Source organism: Amblyraja radiata, chromosome 31, assembly GCF_010909765.2.
Source record: "Amblyraja radiata isolate CabotCenter1 chromosome 31, sAmbRad1.1.pri, whole genome shotgun sequence".
In the NCBI taxonomy this organism is placed as follows: domain Eukaryota; kingdom Metazoa; phylum Chordata; class Chondrichthyes; order Rajiformes; family Rajidae; genus Amblyraja; species Amblyraja radiata.
In genome coordinates this window covers 26,352,965-26,372,191 of record NC_045986.1, presented here as the reverse complement: position 1 = coordinate 26,372,191, position 19,227 = coordinate 26,352,965, and the positions used below count along the sequence as shown (strand labels likewise).

The 19,227-nt window shown below is 43.5% G+C and overlaps 1 protein-coding gene across 6 annotated transcripts in view; it reads right to left on the bottom strand.

The window, feature by feature from the left end:
- The window catches only part of plekhg5 (pleckstrin homology and RhoGEF domain containing G5), a 93,194-nt gene that overhangs the window by 71,149 nt on the left and 2,818 nt on the right, over window positions 1-19,227 (bottom strand). For 3 of the 6 annotated variants that reach the window (XM_033048220.1, XM_033048221.1, XM_033048222.1), the window contains exon 1: window positions 14,549-14,884. The exons of 2 other annotated variants lie outside the window; for them this stretch is intronic. In XM_033048220.1, coding sequence (XP_032904111.1) covers window positions 14,549-14,681 — 133 coding nt within the window. In that variant the 5' untranslated portion in view covers window positions 14,682-14,884. Of the gene's footprint in view, window positions 1-7,349; window positions 7,511-14,548; window positions 14,885-19,227 lie in introns of those variants that run through there. One more of the 6 variants, XM_033048225.1, reaches the window with a different exon arrangement.

The window sequence follows — 19,227 nt, the reverse complement described above, 5'->3', positions numbered from 1 at the left end:
TGCCAGGTAAGCTAAATACAGTGGCAGACACCAGGTCACGTAAATTTAATGACAATGGATGTTAAACCCCAAATAATTTGCAAAAGTTATCATGCAATATGGCACGCCAGATATCGATTTATTTGCATCAAGGCTAAATCACCAGGCACCTATGTATGTCGCTTGGGAACCAGACCCTGAGGCAGCAGCGGTAGATGCGTTCGTGCTGGATTGGGGAAATTCTTCTTCTATGCATTTCCTCCCTTCTGCCTCATCAGTTGGGGACTACGCACAATACAAATGGACTCTGCTTCAGGTATTTTGATAGTACCCGACTGGCCTACACAGCCATGGTTCCCAAAACTCCATGACATGGTTGTTGAAACTCCGATGGTATCCCCAGTGACCCAGAGTTATTAACACCCAGTGTCGGGCACAAGCCACCCGTGCCATGAAAATCAAACTCCTGGGTTGCAGATTCTGCACAAACCACTTCTGGGACTGGGATTATCAGAACAAACCATCGACACCATGTCAGCATCCCTTCGAACATCCACTAAAAAACAGCACTTGTCCAGCATCAAGAAATGGGAGAAGTACTGCTTGGATAAAGGGACCACCTACTCAACCGCTACAGTTACCAACATACTGGAATTCCTGGCGAACCTTCACCACGATGAAGGACTCAGCTACAGAGCCATCAACACGGCTAGAAGTGCCATGCCTGTCTATTTAAAACCAGCTCCAGGACAACAGGCCATGGGGTCCCACCCGCTGGTGGTCAAACTAATGAGGGGTATTTACAACTCTAACCCCCTAGACCAAGGTACACCCATACATGGGATGTCAGTGTGGTCCTGACATACCTCAGGGGATGGCCACCAGCCAGACCCCTTAACCTGGAACAATCTATGCTCAAAACACTCATGTTGATGGCACTTGTATCTGCACAGAGGGTCCAGTCACTACACCTATTGCGACTGGACAACATGATCACAGCTCCAGACCAGATCTGTCATTATCCAGCGACTGATCAAACAGAGCAGACCAGGAACACCTAATCCAGTCGTGGAATTCCGGGCTTACCCACCAGAACCACGGTTATGTGCCATGACCCACCTACTATCCTTCATAGACACAACCAAAATATTCGAGGGAGATGAAAAGCCTTGTGGGTCAGTCATAAAAAACCTTATGGTCGGGTGACGAGCCAAACCATTGCGAGATGGCTCAAGCAGGTGCTAAAAACTGCTGGGATAAACACTAACATGTACAAATTTTATTCCACCAGGGCAGCATCCACGTCGACGGCTAAAAGAATGGACATGCCTATAGACCACATCCTGGCTACAGCAGGATGGTGGGGGGAAAGACCTTTCAGAAATTTTATAATAAGCCGTTGGCAAAACCTGTTTTATTTGCAGTAAAGATATACGGACTGCAAATATTTAATTTAAGCCCAGGGGAACAATTTAATTTCTTTGTTGTTATTGTTAAAAAATACCATTGTGTTTTTCTACAAACAGATTCATTGGTTGCTTACGATAACACTTGCTCCCTCAAGAACTTCGGCAGTGAGTGAAATAAAACTGTTACATGGTTTGAAATCACAGAGCTTTGAAGTCTTCACGTAGTAACTCACGTGACTCCGAAGTAAAATAGTAAGATTAAACGAGAACTTACCAGTTTGAAGTTTGATCTATATTTTATGAGGAGTTACGATGAGGGATTACGTGCCCTCCGCTCCCACCCTCATAATATGGGTGAAACTGATAACTGATGTCTCCTTTTCTTTACTATGTTTACTTCAATAACTGTGTCTATCTGTGATTCCACACCGCTGCTTGGAAGTATGCCGCGCATGCGCGCTGAGCGGGTTCTTCACGTAATCCCTCATCGTAACTCCTCATAAAATACAGATCAAACTTCAAACTGGTAAATTCTCGTTTAATCTTACTATTTTATACTGTACATACCAGCAGCGATACTCCTGTACAGACATAACAAGGACATTACCTATAAACAGCAGTGTGAATCTGTTCAAAATACATTGTTTAACATTGGCTGTAATTACGATTCTGTCTTCATCTGTTTGCAATGTTATCTTTTCTGCTCTAGGCACAGAATCCCCGATAATAACTTCTCTTTCTGCATCAGTCCCTTTGTCTCCGGTATTTTTCAAGGAAGAATTTTTACCTCCTAACTTCCCATCTACAAGTTGTCCCTCTGTAACATCATCTCAAAACATTTATGCCATCAAAATGCAACTTGACCTTATCAGCACCTCTTTGCAAAATCACATATACAGACTGGATTGATTTGAATTGTTAACGCTGCTTCATGCCTCTGACTCCATCCCTCTTTCTGGCAACTGTTGGAATCCAAAACAGACTGTTTGCAATTGAGGCTCGTCTGTACTGTTTCTAAGTCACCATTTTCACCCCCATAACTGGAGAAATTAATCCTACTTCATACCAACTGCTGCCAACATCCTCCTTTATGCCTTTGAACCACTGGATATCAACACACACACACACACACATGGATGCCCATCTCCTTCATAGACCATACTGGTATGTGGGATGCATTACTTTATAGACAATAGGTGCAGGAGTAGGCCATTTGGCCCTTCAAGCCAGCACTGCCATTCAATGCGATCATGGCTGATCATCCCCAATCAGTACGCCGTTCCTGCCTTCGCCCCATATCCCCTGACTCCGCTATTTTTAAGAGCCCTATCTAGCTCTCTCTTGAAAGTATCCAGAGAGCCTGCCTCCACCGCCCTCCGAGGCAGAGAATTCCACAGACTCACCACTCTCTGTGAGAAAAAGTGTTTCCCCGTCTCCGTTCTAAATGGCTTACTCCTTATTCTTAAATGGTGGCCCCTGGTTCTGGACTCCCCCAACATAGGGAACATGTTTCCTGCCTCTAGCGTGTCCAAACCCTTAACAATCTTATATGTTTCAATGAGATCCCCTCTTATCCTTCTAAACTCCGGAGTGTACAAGCCCCGCTGCTTCATTCTCTCAGCATATGACAGTCCCGCCATCCCGGCCGGGATAAACCAAGGTAAAGAATATCAGGGCAGGGCAGCTCTGCTAGAACTGTACACTTCCCGGGGAGACCCTCGGGATCAAAGGTGTGTAACTTCCACTCCAGCCTTGTGGGTTTCTAAAGTGGCGAATGAGACCAATGTGGAAACCCATGTTCTTTCACAGATGGGGTCGGGGTGGCTGGTGGGATGTTTACTTGGTTTGTGAAGTGGTGCATTCTTGCTGCCGCCCACGCAGATGTTTCTGTGCTCCTGATGGATGGCCTCACGGTTCTCATTGCTCCTTCCTGAATACTCTTTGTTCACTATGAAGGGCAAGGAGCCTGGGATTCCCGTGTGGCAAAGGTGATGTTGCATTTCTTGAAGGAAGCTTTATGCTTGTTCTCTGTATATCTGGTAATCTTCCGTCCTCCAAATATACTGTCTGTTTCAGGAGACTGTCTGTGTCAGGTTTAGAAGTGACATACCAGCCCCACATTGCCTACTGATAGTAACTACGGCCTCAGTGCTGGGGCGAGGGATGCTGATATTGGTTCTCATGGGAGTAGACATAATCTTCAGAACCAATGGGCAATTGTACAACCCACGCTGACTGCACTCCAGAACCAAGGTCACCCCAACCTTACGTGCAGTATGTACACAATGCTTGCGTTTGTGCCTGCTTGGGGCTGAGGTCCAAGACATTGTCAACTTGTTCAGTAAAATATACGAAAGAATGGGCCTTACACTTTACTTCTGCGAGGGCAAGATCCTCTACGATGCAGTTTGCGCGACACTGCACTGCCCTCCTAAAAAAGCTGGCACTTACTTTAGCTTTTAGAATACATTTTGAGGACCGAGTATAGTTCTGGTCATCACACACATGCTTGCACTGGTGAAGGTTGCAATGATATTGCTGGACTGGAAAGCTGTAGACATGAGGACATAAAGTAAAGACAAGGTTGTTTGTTAAAGGAGGCCGATGGGAGAATTAATTGAGGTGAATCAAATTATGAAAGTCAGATTAAAGTAAACACGAAAGTCCTGTTGCTCTGAGCAAAAGGGTTGGAAAATCAAGGGGCATAGTAATGATGAAAAGATTATAGTGGAAATGAACAAAAAAATGCTTAACCCAGAGGGTGGCAGGAACCTGGAACTCAGGGTGTTGAAATAGATGCAGAAAATGTTACGTTTAAAAATTACTTGGACGTGTATTTGAAGATCTGACATTCCAAGTGCTAAATAGTGGGATTAGGCTAGCCAGTTATTTTATTGACTAGTATTGACACAAGGGGTCAAATGGCACCCTTATTGTCAAATTGATTTTAATTCTTTTCCACCCCCCGCCCCCCCCCCCACCCCCCTCATGATCTGTGCATCTTAAACTTGCACCAAATCCTATGTAGCTCTTGGTTCTTGTGCTTGCTTATCTTCATTGAAGTAATAGCCCTGTCCCACGGTGCGAGTTCATTCCAAGAGCTCTCCCGAGTTTAAAAGAAATCAAACTTGTGGTAAGCACGGAGAATGAACGTAGCGGGTACGTCGGAGCTCGGGGGCATCTCTTAGCGCTACGGCAGGTAAGCACGGGAAGATTCGTGAAGATTTTTCAACATGATGAAAAATGTCCACGAGAGCCCCGAGTACCGACGAGTGGCCATTGCCGTAAATCTCCGAGTTCGAATCAGGGCAAACTCGGGAGAACTCGTTAAATGAACTCGTACCGTGGGTCAGGGGTTTAAGGGCATGATTATAAAATCTGTAGTACACTTCCCTGATCAAAATTGTGCCTAACAAGTTCCCTCTCTTCCTTTAAAGTACACTTCAAAAAATCCTTGAACTTAGTTTTCATCATCTTCTCCACCATTTTGTTTGATGACATCTTGGAAAGTGACTTAGGGATGCTTTACAAATACAAGTTGTGATTTTTACCATGCAACTGCTGCTGTTTTCTGGAGGTGAACAGTGAGATCAAAAGTCAGGATGTAATACAGACAGACAGGTCTATCAAGTGTTCTAACAGAACTAATCCTTTCACCACTCTTGCGCTCAGTTTTAATTTCTCCATTGAACCACATGTCAGGAATATGAGGAATGCAGACTGAAATGACCCAGAGACAAAGTAACTTCCATTCGTCTGAGCTGTGTATACGCACTGGTGACAGGGATTACACGAGAGACAGTGCTGAGTAATCGTTCCCTGGACAGGGTGAGGCCAGGGAGCAGAAAACAGCTACATCAGGACGCAAGCCAACAGACTCCATAGGAACAATGTGCTGAGTGCTGCATGTGAGAGATGCCAGAACCCTCCATTTGGCTCATTTCCATCTTTGAGGTCGATATAATAGGTTCCACACTGGCCAGCTGATAAAATACTGGTATCACTAACATGCAACACAGAATTCCTACCCTATGCGCTCTGTGCAGCACAGGTTATGACAAGCAAGCAGAAAGACTTAAGACCAACAGGCAGAAATATAGGGAGGGAAAGGTGAGCAGATAGACAGGTACAGGCGCATTGGACCCACGGATGCCAGGTGACACATACAAGTGTACACAGGTAGAACTGAATTTGAGTCTCAGCTGACATACATTTGGAAAATCACTGGAAAAATGTTTTAATGCAAACTATCTGAGCTTGCTTCTTAGGACAAGTACATATTAAACATTGAAAACAAATTATGTAATATCAGAGCTAGATACAAAGATGAACCAGCACATTCTGAAGGCGAGGGAACCAGAACCCCAGAGCTACATGGCAAAGAAACAGGCCCTTCGGCCCAACTTGTCCATGCTGACCAAGTTGCCTGGCTGATATCCTCCCATTTGCCTACACCTGGCCCATATCCCTCCAAACCTCTCCCATCCACGGCTCTATCCAAGTGATTTTTAAATGTCATAATTGTACCCGCATTTCCTCGGGTAGCTTGTTCCGTGTACACACCACCTTCTGTGTTGCAAAAGTTGTTCCTCTTTTTCATTCTTTCAGAATGTGATCTAAGCTTCATGTAAGGCTCAGCGCTTTTCAAGAGGAAGGATCTGAATCAGTTAGAATTAGCACCTTTAGAATGGAAACTGATCGACAATCAGTGCTTTCAATAAGGAAGAGTCAGTGCACAGAGATTAATTGGTGCAGGTGCAGATGGCTGCAGATACTTGACTGTGCTGAATGGATTACTCCATCATAGTCGGTTGTATATCAGTCCCATCTCTAAGCCACAATATGAAGGCAACATCTGACTGGCCCTGTTATTCATGCACCCAGAGCTCGGGTTTATGTAGAGTGATAACAGAATTTAAGTATTATAGGTGAAGAAGATAGGCCATGTTCTACCTGGCTAATCTTTTATGTTCCTGGGAAATGCACAATGTAATGATAATTATAGTTAATTAATTTAAACAATTAATCTATCAATTAGTCTAAAGCAGAACAAGTGAGGGGGCAAGTAAAGCCCCAATCACAATTTTGGAGAGTGTCAGATCTTTCGCTCCAAGTGGCCTGACTCTCACAGACTACATATCATTTCCAAAATTTCTTATATCCTGAAGAACATACGGTTAGTTTCTGAAAGAAATCTATTTTAAATGCATATGAGCAAATGGATAAAATAGAACAACTCTTCATGGTAGACCTATTCATGTAATCCTCATTCCTTCAATTGTTTGCCTTCACCTGCAGTCTTTCGCTGTGCCTATTCATCGCCACTACTGTGGTAACTGGAACTGCACAACATGTTCCAAAAGGAAACCAATCAATGATAAAATGGTAGGATTGCCTCATTATTTCACTTAAATACATCTCCCATGATGTGTAAGGAGGGAGAGGCTAAAGCAGCTTTGTGCACGTTCCAGATCAGGATCAGGAACAATAATTTCTGCCCTTCTATTTCATGGTCAGTACCAAGTTTTGACTCAGAACACTGGATTGTGCATTTGTGAGCCCAGCCAAAACTGCAGCTTGTTTACAATGCTGCAAGCCGAGCACAAGCAACATGTCTTCTTGCGATGTGATGACACCTTTCACCACGAATTGGTCCATCATATTGTAGACAGCTAACCAACTAACCCAACCTTGTGAGGCAAAGCTTATATGACAGGCTCTGAAGCAGAATGAAGCTCTACCCTGGTTCCTCCCACGGTTTACCACAAGCACACGGGCGACTCCTGGCAATTACACGTCTCACCTGCGATCATTCCTGGATAATGTTTTCATTAGAGAATCTCAAAACACACAGCACAGGATGATTTAGCAATCTTTTGTCAAACTCCGGCACTTTCAGAAAATCGCAGGGAAAAAAAAAAAATTACATTCCAAGGGCTGAAGATCAAGCTCACAACAAACCTGCCAAGTTTCAAGTAGCTGATTAAGTGCAGGACAGGGAAACCGTCTGTTGCCAGCAGTGTCTCGGCCCAGCAACTGCAAGCCGGCAGAGAGACTCAATCAGCTCAGCGAATGCATCTTTGCATCAATAACTCAACACAAACAGCAGTAGTCAGTCCCACGTAGGCTAGGGGAGGAGACGCAGCTGGGTCCACTGCAATCCATGCAGGGGCTGAGCAAGTTCCCAACATCAGGTGGAACAGACAGGAACTAAGGCCAATCACAAACAGCCTCACTAACCCCTCCTACTCTGTTCTGAAATAATTTTAATCAACCTCACAATTTACTGAAGCAAAAACTAATGCTAAATGCAAACAATCACAAGGCAAAACATAAAAGAATATGAAATGACAACCTCAACCAGTTGTGGCTACACCATCAGCTGCCAAGACCCTGGATTCAGTCATTCCTCCCAAAACTTTCCTTTTACATTGCTCAGTTGCATTATTGTTACCTTTCTAAAATAGAGACATTCTTCCTTTGTCGTTTAACCAAGATGGCAAATGATATTTAATTAATTACTCCTGGAAATGTTTCATCATATTACCAGCGTAACATAATTGTGAGTTGTTGTTGTGCAAAAAGGTGCATCCAAGTCATCTTTCCTTCATGCTGCACAGGAAATCCTCAGGATTTTCCAATGGTTTGGCTGAGGAGGAGGTAATGAGAAAGTATTTGGAGGAACAGCTGTCTGAATGGTGACAAATATTGCATCAGAATCCCTCAACCAGGAATTGTTCATCTGCCCCGGGTGGAAGTGAATAGGGGTCAGTCGGAGGAAATGACTTCTGATTTGCAATGCTAGGCACTATAGAGCACATTCACATCCAAGTCTTGCATGCTTACAGTCCTGGGTTAAAGGTCTTGTTGCACATTAGATGAAGCATGAAGGGAAGAGGAAAGAGCTCTTGATTTCTACTTCACAGAAACAGAGAGAGAGGGAGAGAGAGATCAAAGTGAAGTGCCTCGGTTCAGCTGCAATGCTGCAGGAAGGGGGGGCAGAAACCATTTATTTATATTAGATCAACAGGGAAAACATTTTTCTTGTCGGTTTATTTCTAATCTATGAACAGACTTCAGCTGGCACAGCCAGGATCACAAAGTATATTTTGTATATTACGTATCAATAAGAATTATGTGTATCGTGTGATAGAATTTCTGATACATTCTTCAATCAGCCACATTATTGTTAGCCTTCTAAAAAGAATGTTTGGTTGGAAACTTTATCTAGTTTACTTGTCTTACAAGACCACAGTAGAGAGAAGAACCTATGGATAACACCCATGGGAATCTTTAATGAATTTGCAGTTAATTTCTCAAAATGTATTTAACAAATAGCGATGGGCACAGGGAGAAATGCAGCCCATCCCATCGTGAGGGATTTTCATAGCCGCAGTTGTAATGTTATAAGATGGGGCCAGGAGCTCTCCTCCAGAGCTAAAATAAGGTAACAACAGAATGTGTACCCATGTTCGGAGAGGTTATTGAATGGTGGATTGACACAAAATGCTTCAGCAAAGGGCCTGCCCCACTTGGGCGTCATTTGCGGGTCACGCAGGTGGCGCGCGAAGATTTTGTGAATCCCAAAATCCTGGGGCGCCGCGCGCAACTGCCTACGTCAGCGCGCGCGTAATGCGCACCATGCGTGCATCATGTGCATGTCACGACACGCCGATGTTGACGCGTAAATGACGCGCAAATGCACCCAAGTGGGCCACGCCCTTAACTCAGTTGGTCTGGCAGCAACTGGAAGGTACAGGTGGTGGGGAGGGGCAGGGGAACTGGAGGTGAGATAAAGCCCGAACAAATCAGGGTCGACAACAGATGACTGCAGGAAGGGTGGAGTCCATAATGGCCCATTGTTGAATGGAAGAGCTGAGCTCACGAAAGGGATACAAGGATGCGAACAGAGGAACTAATATGACGACTAAGGTGGAGGAGGGGTGAAGGAAATGCAGGAGTTACTTGAAATTAGAGAAATCAATATTCATACCGCTGGGCTGTAAACTGCCCAAGCGAAATATGAGGTGCTGCTCCTCCAATTTGTGTGTGGCCAGTGGCCACACTCTGACAGTGGAGGAGGCCCAGGACAGAAAGGTCAATAGAGAATGGGAAGGAGAGTTAAAATGTTTGGCAACAGGGAGGTCACATCGGCCAAGGCAGATTGGGTGTAAGTATTGAGAGAATCGATCGTCAAATCTACGCTTGGTGTCACCGATATAGAGGAGCCCACACCGGGAGCACAGGATGCAGTCGATGAGGTTCCAGGAGGTGCAAGTAAACCTCTGCCTTGCATTAAAGGACGGTCGGGCTCCCTGGATGAAGCTGAGGGAGGAGGTATGAGGACAGGTTTCGAGGATGCAGGGGAAAGTCCCTGGGGAGAGGGTGGTTTGGGTAGGAAGGTATGAGTGAACCAGGGAGTTGCGGAGGGAACGGTCTCTGAGGAAAACAGAAAGGGGTGGAGATGGGAAGATGTGACCAGTGGTCGGATCCCATTGGAGAACATGAAAATGCCAGAGGGTGATGTGTTGTGTGCGATGGCTGATGGGGTGAAAGGCGAGGACTAGGGGGACCCTGTTCCTGGTACAACTGGGGGGAGGGGAGCCAGAGCAGAACTTTAGGTTACAGAGGAGATATGTATGAGGGCCTCATCTATGGTAGAAGGGGGGGCACCATCATTCCCTAAATAATTAAGACATCTCAGATGACCTAGTATTGAACACCTCACCTTGGGAGCAGATGTGGTGGAGACGGAGGAATTGGGAGTAGGAGATAGAATCTTTGCAGGAGTTAGTGTAGTCCACATAAATGTGGGAGTCAGTAGGTTTGTAATAGATGTCAGTCAATAGTCTGGAGCAGACTTGAGCACCAACAGGCTGACTTCTGATCCCATTTTCTCAACTTCTTGTTCCAATCCTGCCTTCAAGCCACTGAACCACATCACCACAGCCGCATCCTTTGAGTCCCCAGTGAAGCAACGCCTGCTATTTGCACAGCATCTTTAGCATGGTACAATTTTCCAAGGTGCTTTCAAGAGTTAACAAAGAAAAACTGATGCAGGGCCACACAAGATTTTTCATTTTAAGGATGAGAATGTTTTTTTTAATGCATGTAACTGGAAAGCCTGCTCCACCATTCAACATGATTTATGCTGGCTTCAACTCCTCTTTTGTGCCAGTTCCCCAGAACTTTTGATTTCTCATTTTCACATATTTATCTATTTCCACCTTAAATATAGCCAATAATCTGGCCTCTAACACCCTCAGAAACAGAACATTCCAGAGATTCACTTCCCTCAGCGAGAAGAAATTATTGAGCACCTCAGTTTCAAATGACTGGTGTTTAAGAAGGAACTGCAGATGCTGGAAAATCAAAGGTAGACAAAAGTGCTGGAGAGACTCAGCGGGTGCAGCAGCATCTATGGAGTGAAGGAAATAGGCAACGTTTCGGGCCGAAACCCTTCTTCAGACTGATGCAAATGACTGGTCCTTTTTTGTAGCCATGTCTCCTTGTTCATGGCACTTCCACTCCCTTCGAATTATCTTGAACTCGTGAAATCAATGGGTTAAGAAATAGACAGCAGAATTTTAAGTGGCAAGGCTTTTTGGAGCCCAGCATCTTGGAAGCCTGTAGAGGTTTACTGGATTAGTCAAGTCTTGAAATAACAATGATATGGATGGGAGTTGCAGCAGCAGATGGACATGATGAAGCGATCTGGTGCAGTTTCAGTAAACTAACAGTTAAAGTCTCAATAATATTGCTTCCATTTACTTGCTTATGAAGCTGTGGTCAATGTAATTGCTATCATATATACCAAAGAGCTCAGTGTAAAGCTGGAGCTGGAGTTGGGGGAACAATGGGCCTATTCATCTGCTTCAGTGGAGGTGGCAAAATATCACAAAGAGCAGAAGGACTCAATGCAGTCAACACATAAACGGTGCCCTTTGTGTGTAATTGTAACTCAGATTGACTGGACTGTTAACTGTTTCAGACATGGGCCTACCAAAGGCAGATGTTCATACTGTAGTGTTGTTCATAGTGTTTGCTAACTGATTAGTGGGCCATCTCATAGTACTGTGGGCGGTTTCATAACAATTCAACACACTGAACAGGATAGCAATACAGGGCGACACAACTCTTTGTACTGTTTTTTCACTCATTTTTTCTTTCAGATTCCTGCAATATCCGAGTTCTGACTTCCATAGATATTTCATTACGTTCGGATAAAGTCACATCTTATTGCAGCATTTATTTCATCATAATCCACCCAAGGCAAGTACATGTGGAAAATTAGTTATTCTACATTGCACTAACACTTCAACAAAATGAAAACAGTGAAGAATAAGTGACTGAAAAGGTGTTTTTCTCACAGTCCATAAGTTTATCCCGCTCCTCAAGCAACAGGATGAATAATTTGCAGCTGCTGAGATGAACTCTGATTGCTATTTCTCTCCGCAACTCATCAATCTTATTTTCTCAGCGTTGATTTAAACTAAGGGCAGCAAGATGGCATAGTGGGGGAACACAGCGCCAGAGAGCCAGGTTCAATCCTGACTTGGTTGGTGTCTGTGTGGAGTTTGCAAGTTCAGCCCCTGACCGCATGGGTTTCCTCTGTGTGCTCCAGTTTCCTCCCACATCCCAAATACGTGCGTTGTTTGTAGGTTAATTGACCTCTGTACATTACCCCTAAATAGTGGATGCAAAGGTAGGATAACACAGAACTAGTGTGAACAATTGGTGCACATGGTATTGGGCGTAGGGTATTGACGTGGATAGAGAACTGGTTGGCAGACAGGAAGCAAAGAGTAGGAATTAACGGATCCTTTTTAGGATGGCAGGCAGTGACTAGTGGGGTGCCACAAGGATCAGTGCTGGGACCCCAGTTATTTACAATTTATATTAACGATTTCGATGAGGGAATTAAATGTAACATCTCCAAGTTTGTGGATGACACAAAGCTGGGTGGCAGAGTGCGCTGCGAGGAAGTTGCTATGAGGCTGCAGTGTGACTTGGATAAGTTGAGTGAGTGGGCAGATGCATGGCAGAGGCAGTATTATGTGGATAAATGTGAGGTTAGGCAAGAACAGGAAGACAGATTATTATCTGAGTGGTGTCAGATTACGAAAAGGGGAGGCTCAACGAGACCTGGGTGTCCTTGTACATCAGTCACTGAAAGTAAGCATGCAGGTACAGCAGGCAGTGAAGAAAGCTAATGTCATGTTGGGCTTCATTGCGAGAGGATTTGAGTTTAGTAGCAAGGAGGTCCAACTGCAGTTGTACAGGGCCCTGGTGAGACCACACCCGGAGTATTGTGTCCAGTTTTGGCTCCTACTTTGAGGAAGGACATTCTTGCTATTGAGGGAGTGCAGTGTAGGTTCACCAGGTTAATTCCCGGGATGGCGGAACTGTCATATGAGGAAAGAATGGGTCGACTGGGCTTGTATTCACTGGAATTTAGAAGGATGAGAGGGTATCTTGGGGGCTAACAGAATCAAGGGATATGGGGAAAAAGCAGGGGTAATGATTTTGGATGATCAGCCATGATCATGTTGATTGGTGGTGCTGGCTCGAGGGGCTGAATGGCCTACTCCTGCACCTATTTTCTATGTTTCTAACATGTGATAAATAAATCAGTGTGATTTGGTGGGCTAAAGGCCTATTTCCATGCTGTTTCTTTCAATCAATCTAATTATATTTTACTAAACACCCTGATATCTTCAAAACTGTAATTGGATATTTTATTAAATTACAAGAAAGCTACCAATCAAAATCATGCTTGAGCTGATTTAACAAATCTGGATGAAATTTCTTGGCCGTGGCCTTAGACATGAAGTAATCAAACAGATTAAAATGTGTAATTATTGAATCTTGAAGGTGAGCCATGCTTTCTGTGAATGAAGCTGATTTATAATCTTTTAAAAAAAAATATGAATTCTCAGGATGCTGCTGCACGCCCAACTTTGAGAAGGTGCTGAGGTGTGGGTATTCTTAATTCGCAGCAGTCCATGTCATGAGCATGTTGCTGGGCAGCATGTCCCAAGATTTGCCAAGGTGATGAATATATGTCTGATGTATAAACCGGATGGGATGGGAAGTGAAACTTGGAGGTGGTGGTATTATATGACAGAATGCAAGAGTTGATACCAATCTCGATTTTAAATAAAATAATTATTTATTTTAAATTATTTATTATTTAAATCATTTTTGGTATCATTATTATTAATGATCACTGCCTACTCGATTATTATTGTGACAATGAAGATAATATTAGTTGAGCATCTTATATTTTCACTCCATTGCAATAGAAGAACATATTTGTCGTATTGAAAATATTGACAGAAATGTGTAACGATGAAGCCGCACAATGAATATATCTCATATAAATCTCATTGTCCAGTATTCAGGGCCCCAGCGACTCCGAAAGATACTGAATTGATATAGATCTCATGAATCCTGCAGAGGTTTAATTGCCAGTTTGATTCCTGGCATAGCAAAGGATCTGAGCATCCTTTGCATAACCATCTTTCCTGGATTAACCAGTGACCTGCAGTCACAAAACAGGATGTGGTGTGCTTCTGGTCTCTATCCTCCCTTCAGTTTTGCTGCTTATATACTGTGTTTTAAATATAGTAATGCTACCTTGGTGGTCGCTCATTGACCACGAGAATCTCCTCCACTCACAGGAAACAGTGATAGCCCAACACATGAACGTGAAACATGTAACTGAAAAGGGAAGACCTTGATGTTGCCACAGCAATCATATGATGCCGGCTCAAAACCATCACACCAAATCCGTCACATCACGTCTCGACCCGAAACGTCACCCATTCCTTCTCTCCACAGATGCTGCCTGTCCTGCTGAGATACTCCAGCATTTTGTCTACACCGAGTCCAAGCACTGGCGAAGCTTCATACATAATAGACCTCACCATTCCCAACCAACCATCTGTTCCAGCCCAAATAATCCCAGCAAACTTGACCCAACCCTGTATCAACCAGGCTGATCCGTCCTTTTCCAAAACATTTGTTCTTGCATTCTTGACCTTCTGAAAACCAATTATCCGTTCCAGCCTCAATCACATTGAAAATCCCCTGCGAATTTACTCCTTTTGAATACTATTCAATATAATTCAGTCCTATTCAATATAAATTGATCCTACCGTCCTCTAGTTCTTCCAGAATGTCCAGTGTGGAGGACCACACATATCGCTCTGCGATTGAACCATCGTACTCCCCCAACGCTGGCAAGCTCTCCAGCTCATATGCTCCCCGTTTCTTCCAGTACAGAAACATTTCACATTGGTTCCAAAACAATCACCAAGCAGCATTTCAAAACTACTACTCAGCTCCAGCAGACAGAGAGCGAGGGCTCAGTCCTCCTGAGTGCACAGACTATCGAGCCGATCCACCATCCCACTGCAAAGGACGAATGCAAGAGGCATTAAAGCACGTCCTGGAGGCCTCCTGCTCTTGGACAGAGAACTGCATTCATCAGCTGAAAGAGTGGGACTGTGGGATTGTGGAGGGTGGCACTCAGTAAAGGACTGGCCACTGCGGCACCGCCTCGAACAAAGGCTTTCTTCATCTTTAACAATTCAATTTTTTAAAAGTGGCCACTTTATAGTTTAAGAAAAAAATAGGGCAGTACTTAACTTTTAACCCTCATATTTATTAATTGTATTTATTACAGTTGATGGAATTGAAGATTCAGCACAATTCACAGCCGAATGCAAGGGGAAAACGAGTTAAGCTGCAGTTCATGAGAAACGGGCGATAGGGCAATGAGTTCAGTACAAAGGCAGGCTGGAGAAGAGTAAGAACCCAAATTCTTGACTTGCTCAAACCATAGACCCCTAGTAGTTGAATACTTGACAGAGTGCAGATGCTGCAATCTGAAGCAACAACCAAACTGCTGGGGGACCTCAGCGGGTATTGGTGCATCTGCGGAGTAGGGGGATGTTTCGCTCAAGAAACATCGACAATTAATTTGACCCTCAGATGCTGAGTTCCCCCAACAGATAGAGTCTGAAGAAGGGTTTTGGCCCAAAACGTTGCCTATTTCCTTCGCTCTATAGATGCTGCCGCACCCGCTGAGTTTCTCCAGCACTTTTGTCTTCCCCCAACAGATTGTTTGGAGCACCAGCACATGAGTGCTCTAGTTGACACAACAGCACCGGAATGAAATACTTTTTTCACTACACCAGTGATTCAATGAAGGAGGTAAAAACATTGACTGCAGAATGATACAGCATGGGAACAAGCCCTTCTGCCCCAATACCAAGTTAAACTAATCTCTGCCTGCATGTGAGCCATCTATTCCCTGCATATCCATGTGATGCAAGACATGAAGGATTATAACTTACTTCACACAAAGTGATTCAAGGACAAACTGAATATTTGAGGTTGAAGTTGAAAATGGTTCTGGGAGAGATAGATAATTCAGCGTTTCAAGGCAATTTTACCATTCAATTTGATAATGTCATTTGACTTTCATCTATCCATGCATCCAGTTTACGTCTCATATTTAACATTTCTATTGACCGTGAACTATTATGGGAAGAATACCAAAATGTTACTTCTCTTCGTGTGAAGAAATTCTTCTGATATCAGGGCTGAAACTTCACAATTCTGCCCATTATTTTGAATCCATCATCTTAGTCAGATTCGCCCTCAGAATTTTTAAGGGAATGCAAGCCTGGCCAATACAAACTATCATCATAATTTAACCATGGCATCCTTCTCATGTCCACTGTGCCTCATTTCATGCCCAAAACATAATTTTGCAGCATTTGAAGCTGATGCAGAAATTTTAACTGGAGTTCTAAAATTTCCTCATATTACTCCAACTATCTAAGATAATTCCTTTAAAACTTGTTTTCAGTTGATGTGTCTCCATTTGTCACTTGATATTATTTTTTCCCTGCATTTTCCTCAAAAAGAATGTCCTTCTTCAATTAGATTGCATGGGATCCAAGGAGAGATAGCCGACTGGATATAATATTCATCGAACGAAGCAGAGGGTGATGGTGGAAGGTTTTTTTTCCAGACTGGAGGCCTGTGACTAGCAGTGTGCCTCAGGGATCCATGCTGGGCCCATTGCAGTTTGTCATCTATATCAATGATGTGGAGACGACAGATGGCACAATGGGCTAAGTGTTCGGCTGGCAACCGGAAGGTAGCCGGTTCGAATCCCGCTTGGAGTGCATACTGTCGTTGTGTCCTTGGGCAAGACACTTCACCCACCTTTGCCTGTGTGAGTGTGTCTGAGTGATTGGTGGTGGTCGGAGGGGCCGTAGGCGCAGAATGGCAGCCACGCTTCCGTCAGTCTGCCCCAGGGCAGCTGTGGCTACAGAAGTAGCTTACCACCACCGAGTGTGACTGAGGAGTGAATGAATAATGCGATGTAAAGCGCCTTGAGTATTAGAAAGGCGCTATATAAATCCCATCCATCATTATTATTGTCATACAAGGCATGATTAGCAAATTTGCAGATGGCACTAACGTGGGTGGCATTGTAGATAGTGAAGATGGTTGACAAAAATTGCAGCAGGATCTTGATCAGTTGGGCAGGTGGGCTGAGTAATGGTTGATGCTTCACTTCAGGCCTGTGTAATTAACTCATGTTTCACAAAAAACAATTTTTTTCTTTTTAAAAGCTGTTGCATGCGAAGCCAAGCATGAAAACGGATCTCTGCCGGATCTGAGCTGCAAGATCACCTAAGCTGGCAGAGAGGTGAAAACAAATTTGTTTTTCCCTTTTTTGGGAGGAGATCTGGAGAGTAGAATGACTTCACTGTCTGGTTAGTTCAGTCTTCCGCTACTCATATTTTCTGTTTCTTCTGAGTCTCACTTCCAATTTCTTTTGGCTTGGAAATTTAGGTTTGCGTCAGATGAGGTTCAGAATAAACAGGAATGAAATATCCAAGCAATAAAAGCTCAGAAGAAAGTATTAGCACAATCAGAATAATGAACTATTGCCAGGACCTAATCATACGGCATTGAGGTGGTAAATCCCAAGCGGCAGAACTTAGAATCACTGATCGCAAACATCTTACTGCACATGACAAGTGCTTGGCCAGGGAGTCGGTGAAACTGGAGAGCAGCGAGAACGTGGAAAGAGATGCAGGTACCCTGAAGTGAGTAAACCTTGTCCATTTCAGAACATGTTGGTCAAGTAGAAAAAGGAGGAACTCACTTTAATTGATATATGAATGGTCTGCCATTGTTTGGCAGCTGTGCTTCCTTATAGGGCGAGAAAAACTTCAGTCTCATTCCTGAAGCAAGTATAAAGATGGAGTATTATATTTTGTAGCCTCACTGTTACCAGCTTAACAGCTGATTTCACTTGGTTAGTGGTGTTAAAATGGAGCTGGATGGAGTAATGTATAGAACTACAAACCAAAGAAATCGAAGGCAATTGGTTGATTTCCCATTTTAGTTCTAAATCTGTAGGATTATGTCAGGGAGAACCAATTAACAAGAATCACACTGGAATTAACAAAAACAAATGCCAATTGATCAAGTCAAAATTTCAACAAAGCTACCAGATTCCACAGTGGAAAAAAAGGTTTACTTGAAGATAAATAAACCTTGTGTGAATGAAAGAGCATGAGACGACATTTAGCTCTATAGTCTAAACAAAGGAAAATGCTATTCAGCCCCTTAAGATAAACTAAGCAGTAGTGAAATGAGCCCATTCAGCTCTCAGACCTTTTACAAGATAAAGTACAACAGGCCATTCAGCTTCGAGATATATAGTATAAATAGGCCACTCAGCTTTCATGACTATTCTACTATAGTTAAATCATAATATTCCATTTATCTAAATTTAGTCTATATTTATTGTCATGTGTCCCAGATAGGACAATTAAATTCTTGCTTTGCTTCAGCACAACAGAATATAGTAGGCATGTTAGCAAAAAGTTGCCACTGGCAGGCGCCATCTTAGATACCCATCATCTAGTATTCTTGAAAGATCTAATTGGTATCCATACTCTTGGTTTAGAGTGTTCTAAATTTTCACAAACCTTTTGCCAACTCCTTCTCATTTCACTCCTGAATTGCCTTGATTGCAGTCTTCATCAACAAAGAATTGTTCATTTAGTATCTACCCAATCAATGGCTTTGATACTCAAAATACATCAAACAGATCATCTTTTCAGGGTCGATGCTAACCAGAAACCTAAGATGAACAGAGTTTCACTCTCTGCTAAAGTCCAGATGCAAGGCTTTCAAGATGGATGATCATGCACTGTAACAAGGCGGCCAAGTGCAATTTTCGCCAGACTATCAATGGTGCCAAGAGAGAATTCCAAAACGAGCTGGAGGCTCAATTCAATTAAAGAGACGGCAGATGACTGTAGCAGGGCTTGAATGTCATCAAAGGCTACAACCTAAAATCAAGGTCAACATCTGGCATCAATCGATCTCTACCAGATGAGCTCAATGTCTTTTATGTCCATTTTAAACAGGCAAGCAACGTTTCACCTAGGCTCATCCTTCCATCCCCTATTGGCACTGTCTCATACATTTCAGTGGCGGAGGTCAGATCTGTTTTCAATCGGGTAAATTCTAAGAAAGCGGTCAGCCTAGCCTGGATGGAGTCCCTGCATGGGTTCAAATATTGTGCGCCAGTCACCTGGCCATGGTCTTCGCCAACAACTTTAACCTCTCACTTCAACTGTTCACTGTCCCCAACTGCTTTAAGGAAGCCTCCATTATTCCAAACTCCAAACAAAATAAAATGATCTCTGTCTATCAATGTCTACCACCCAGCAACTCAAACATTGACCATAACGAGATGTTTTGAAAGAATGTAATAATGGCTCATGTCTGTGCC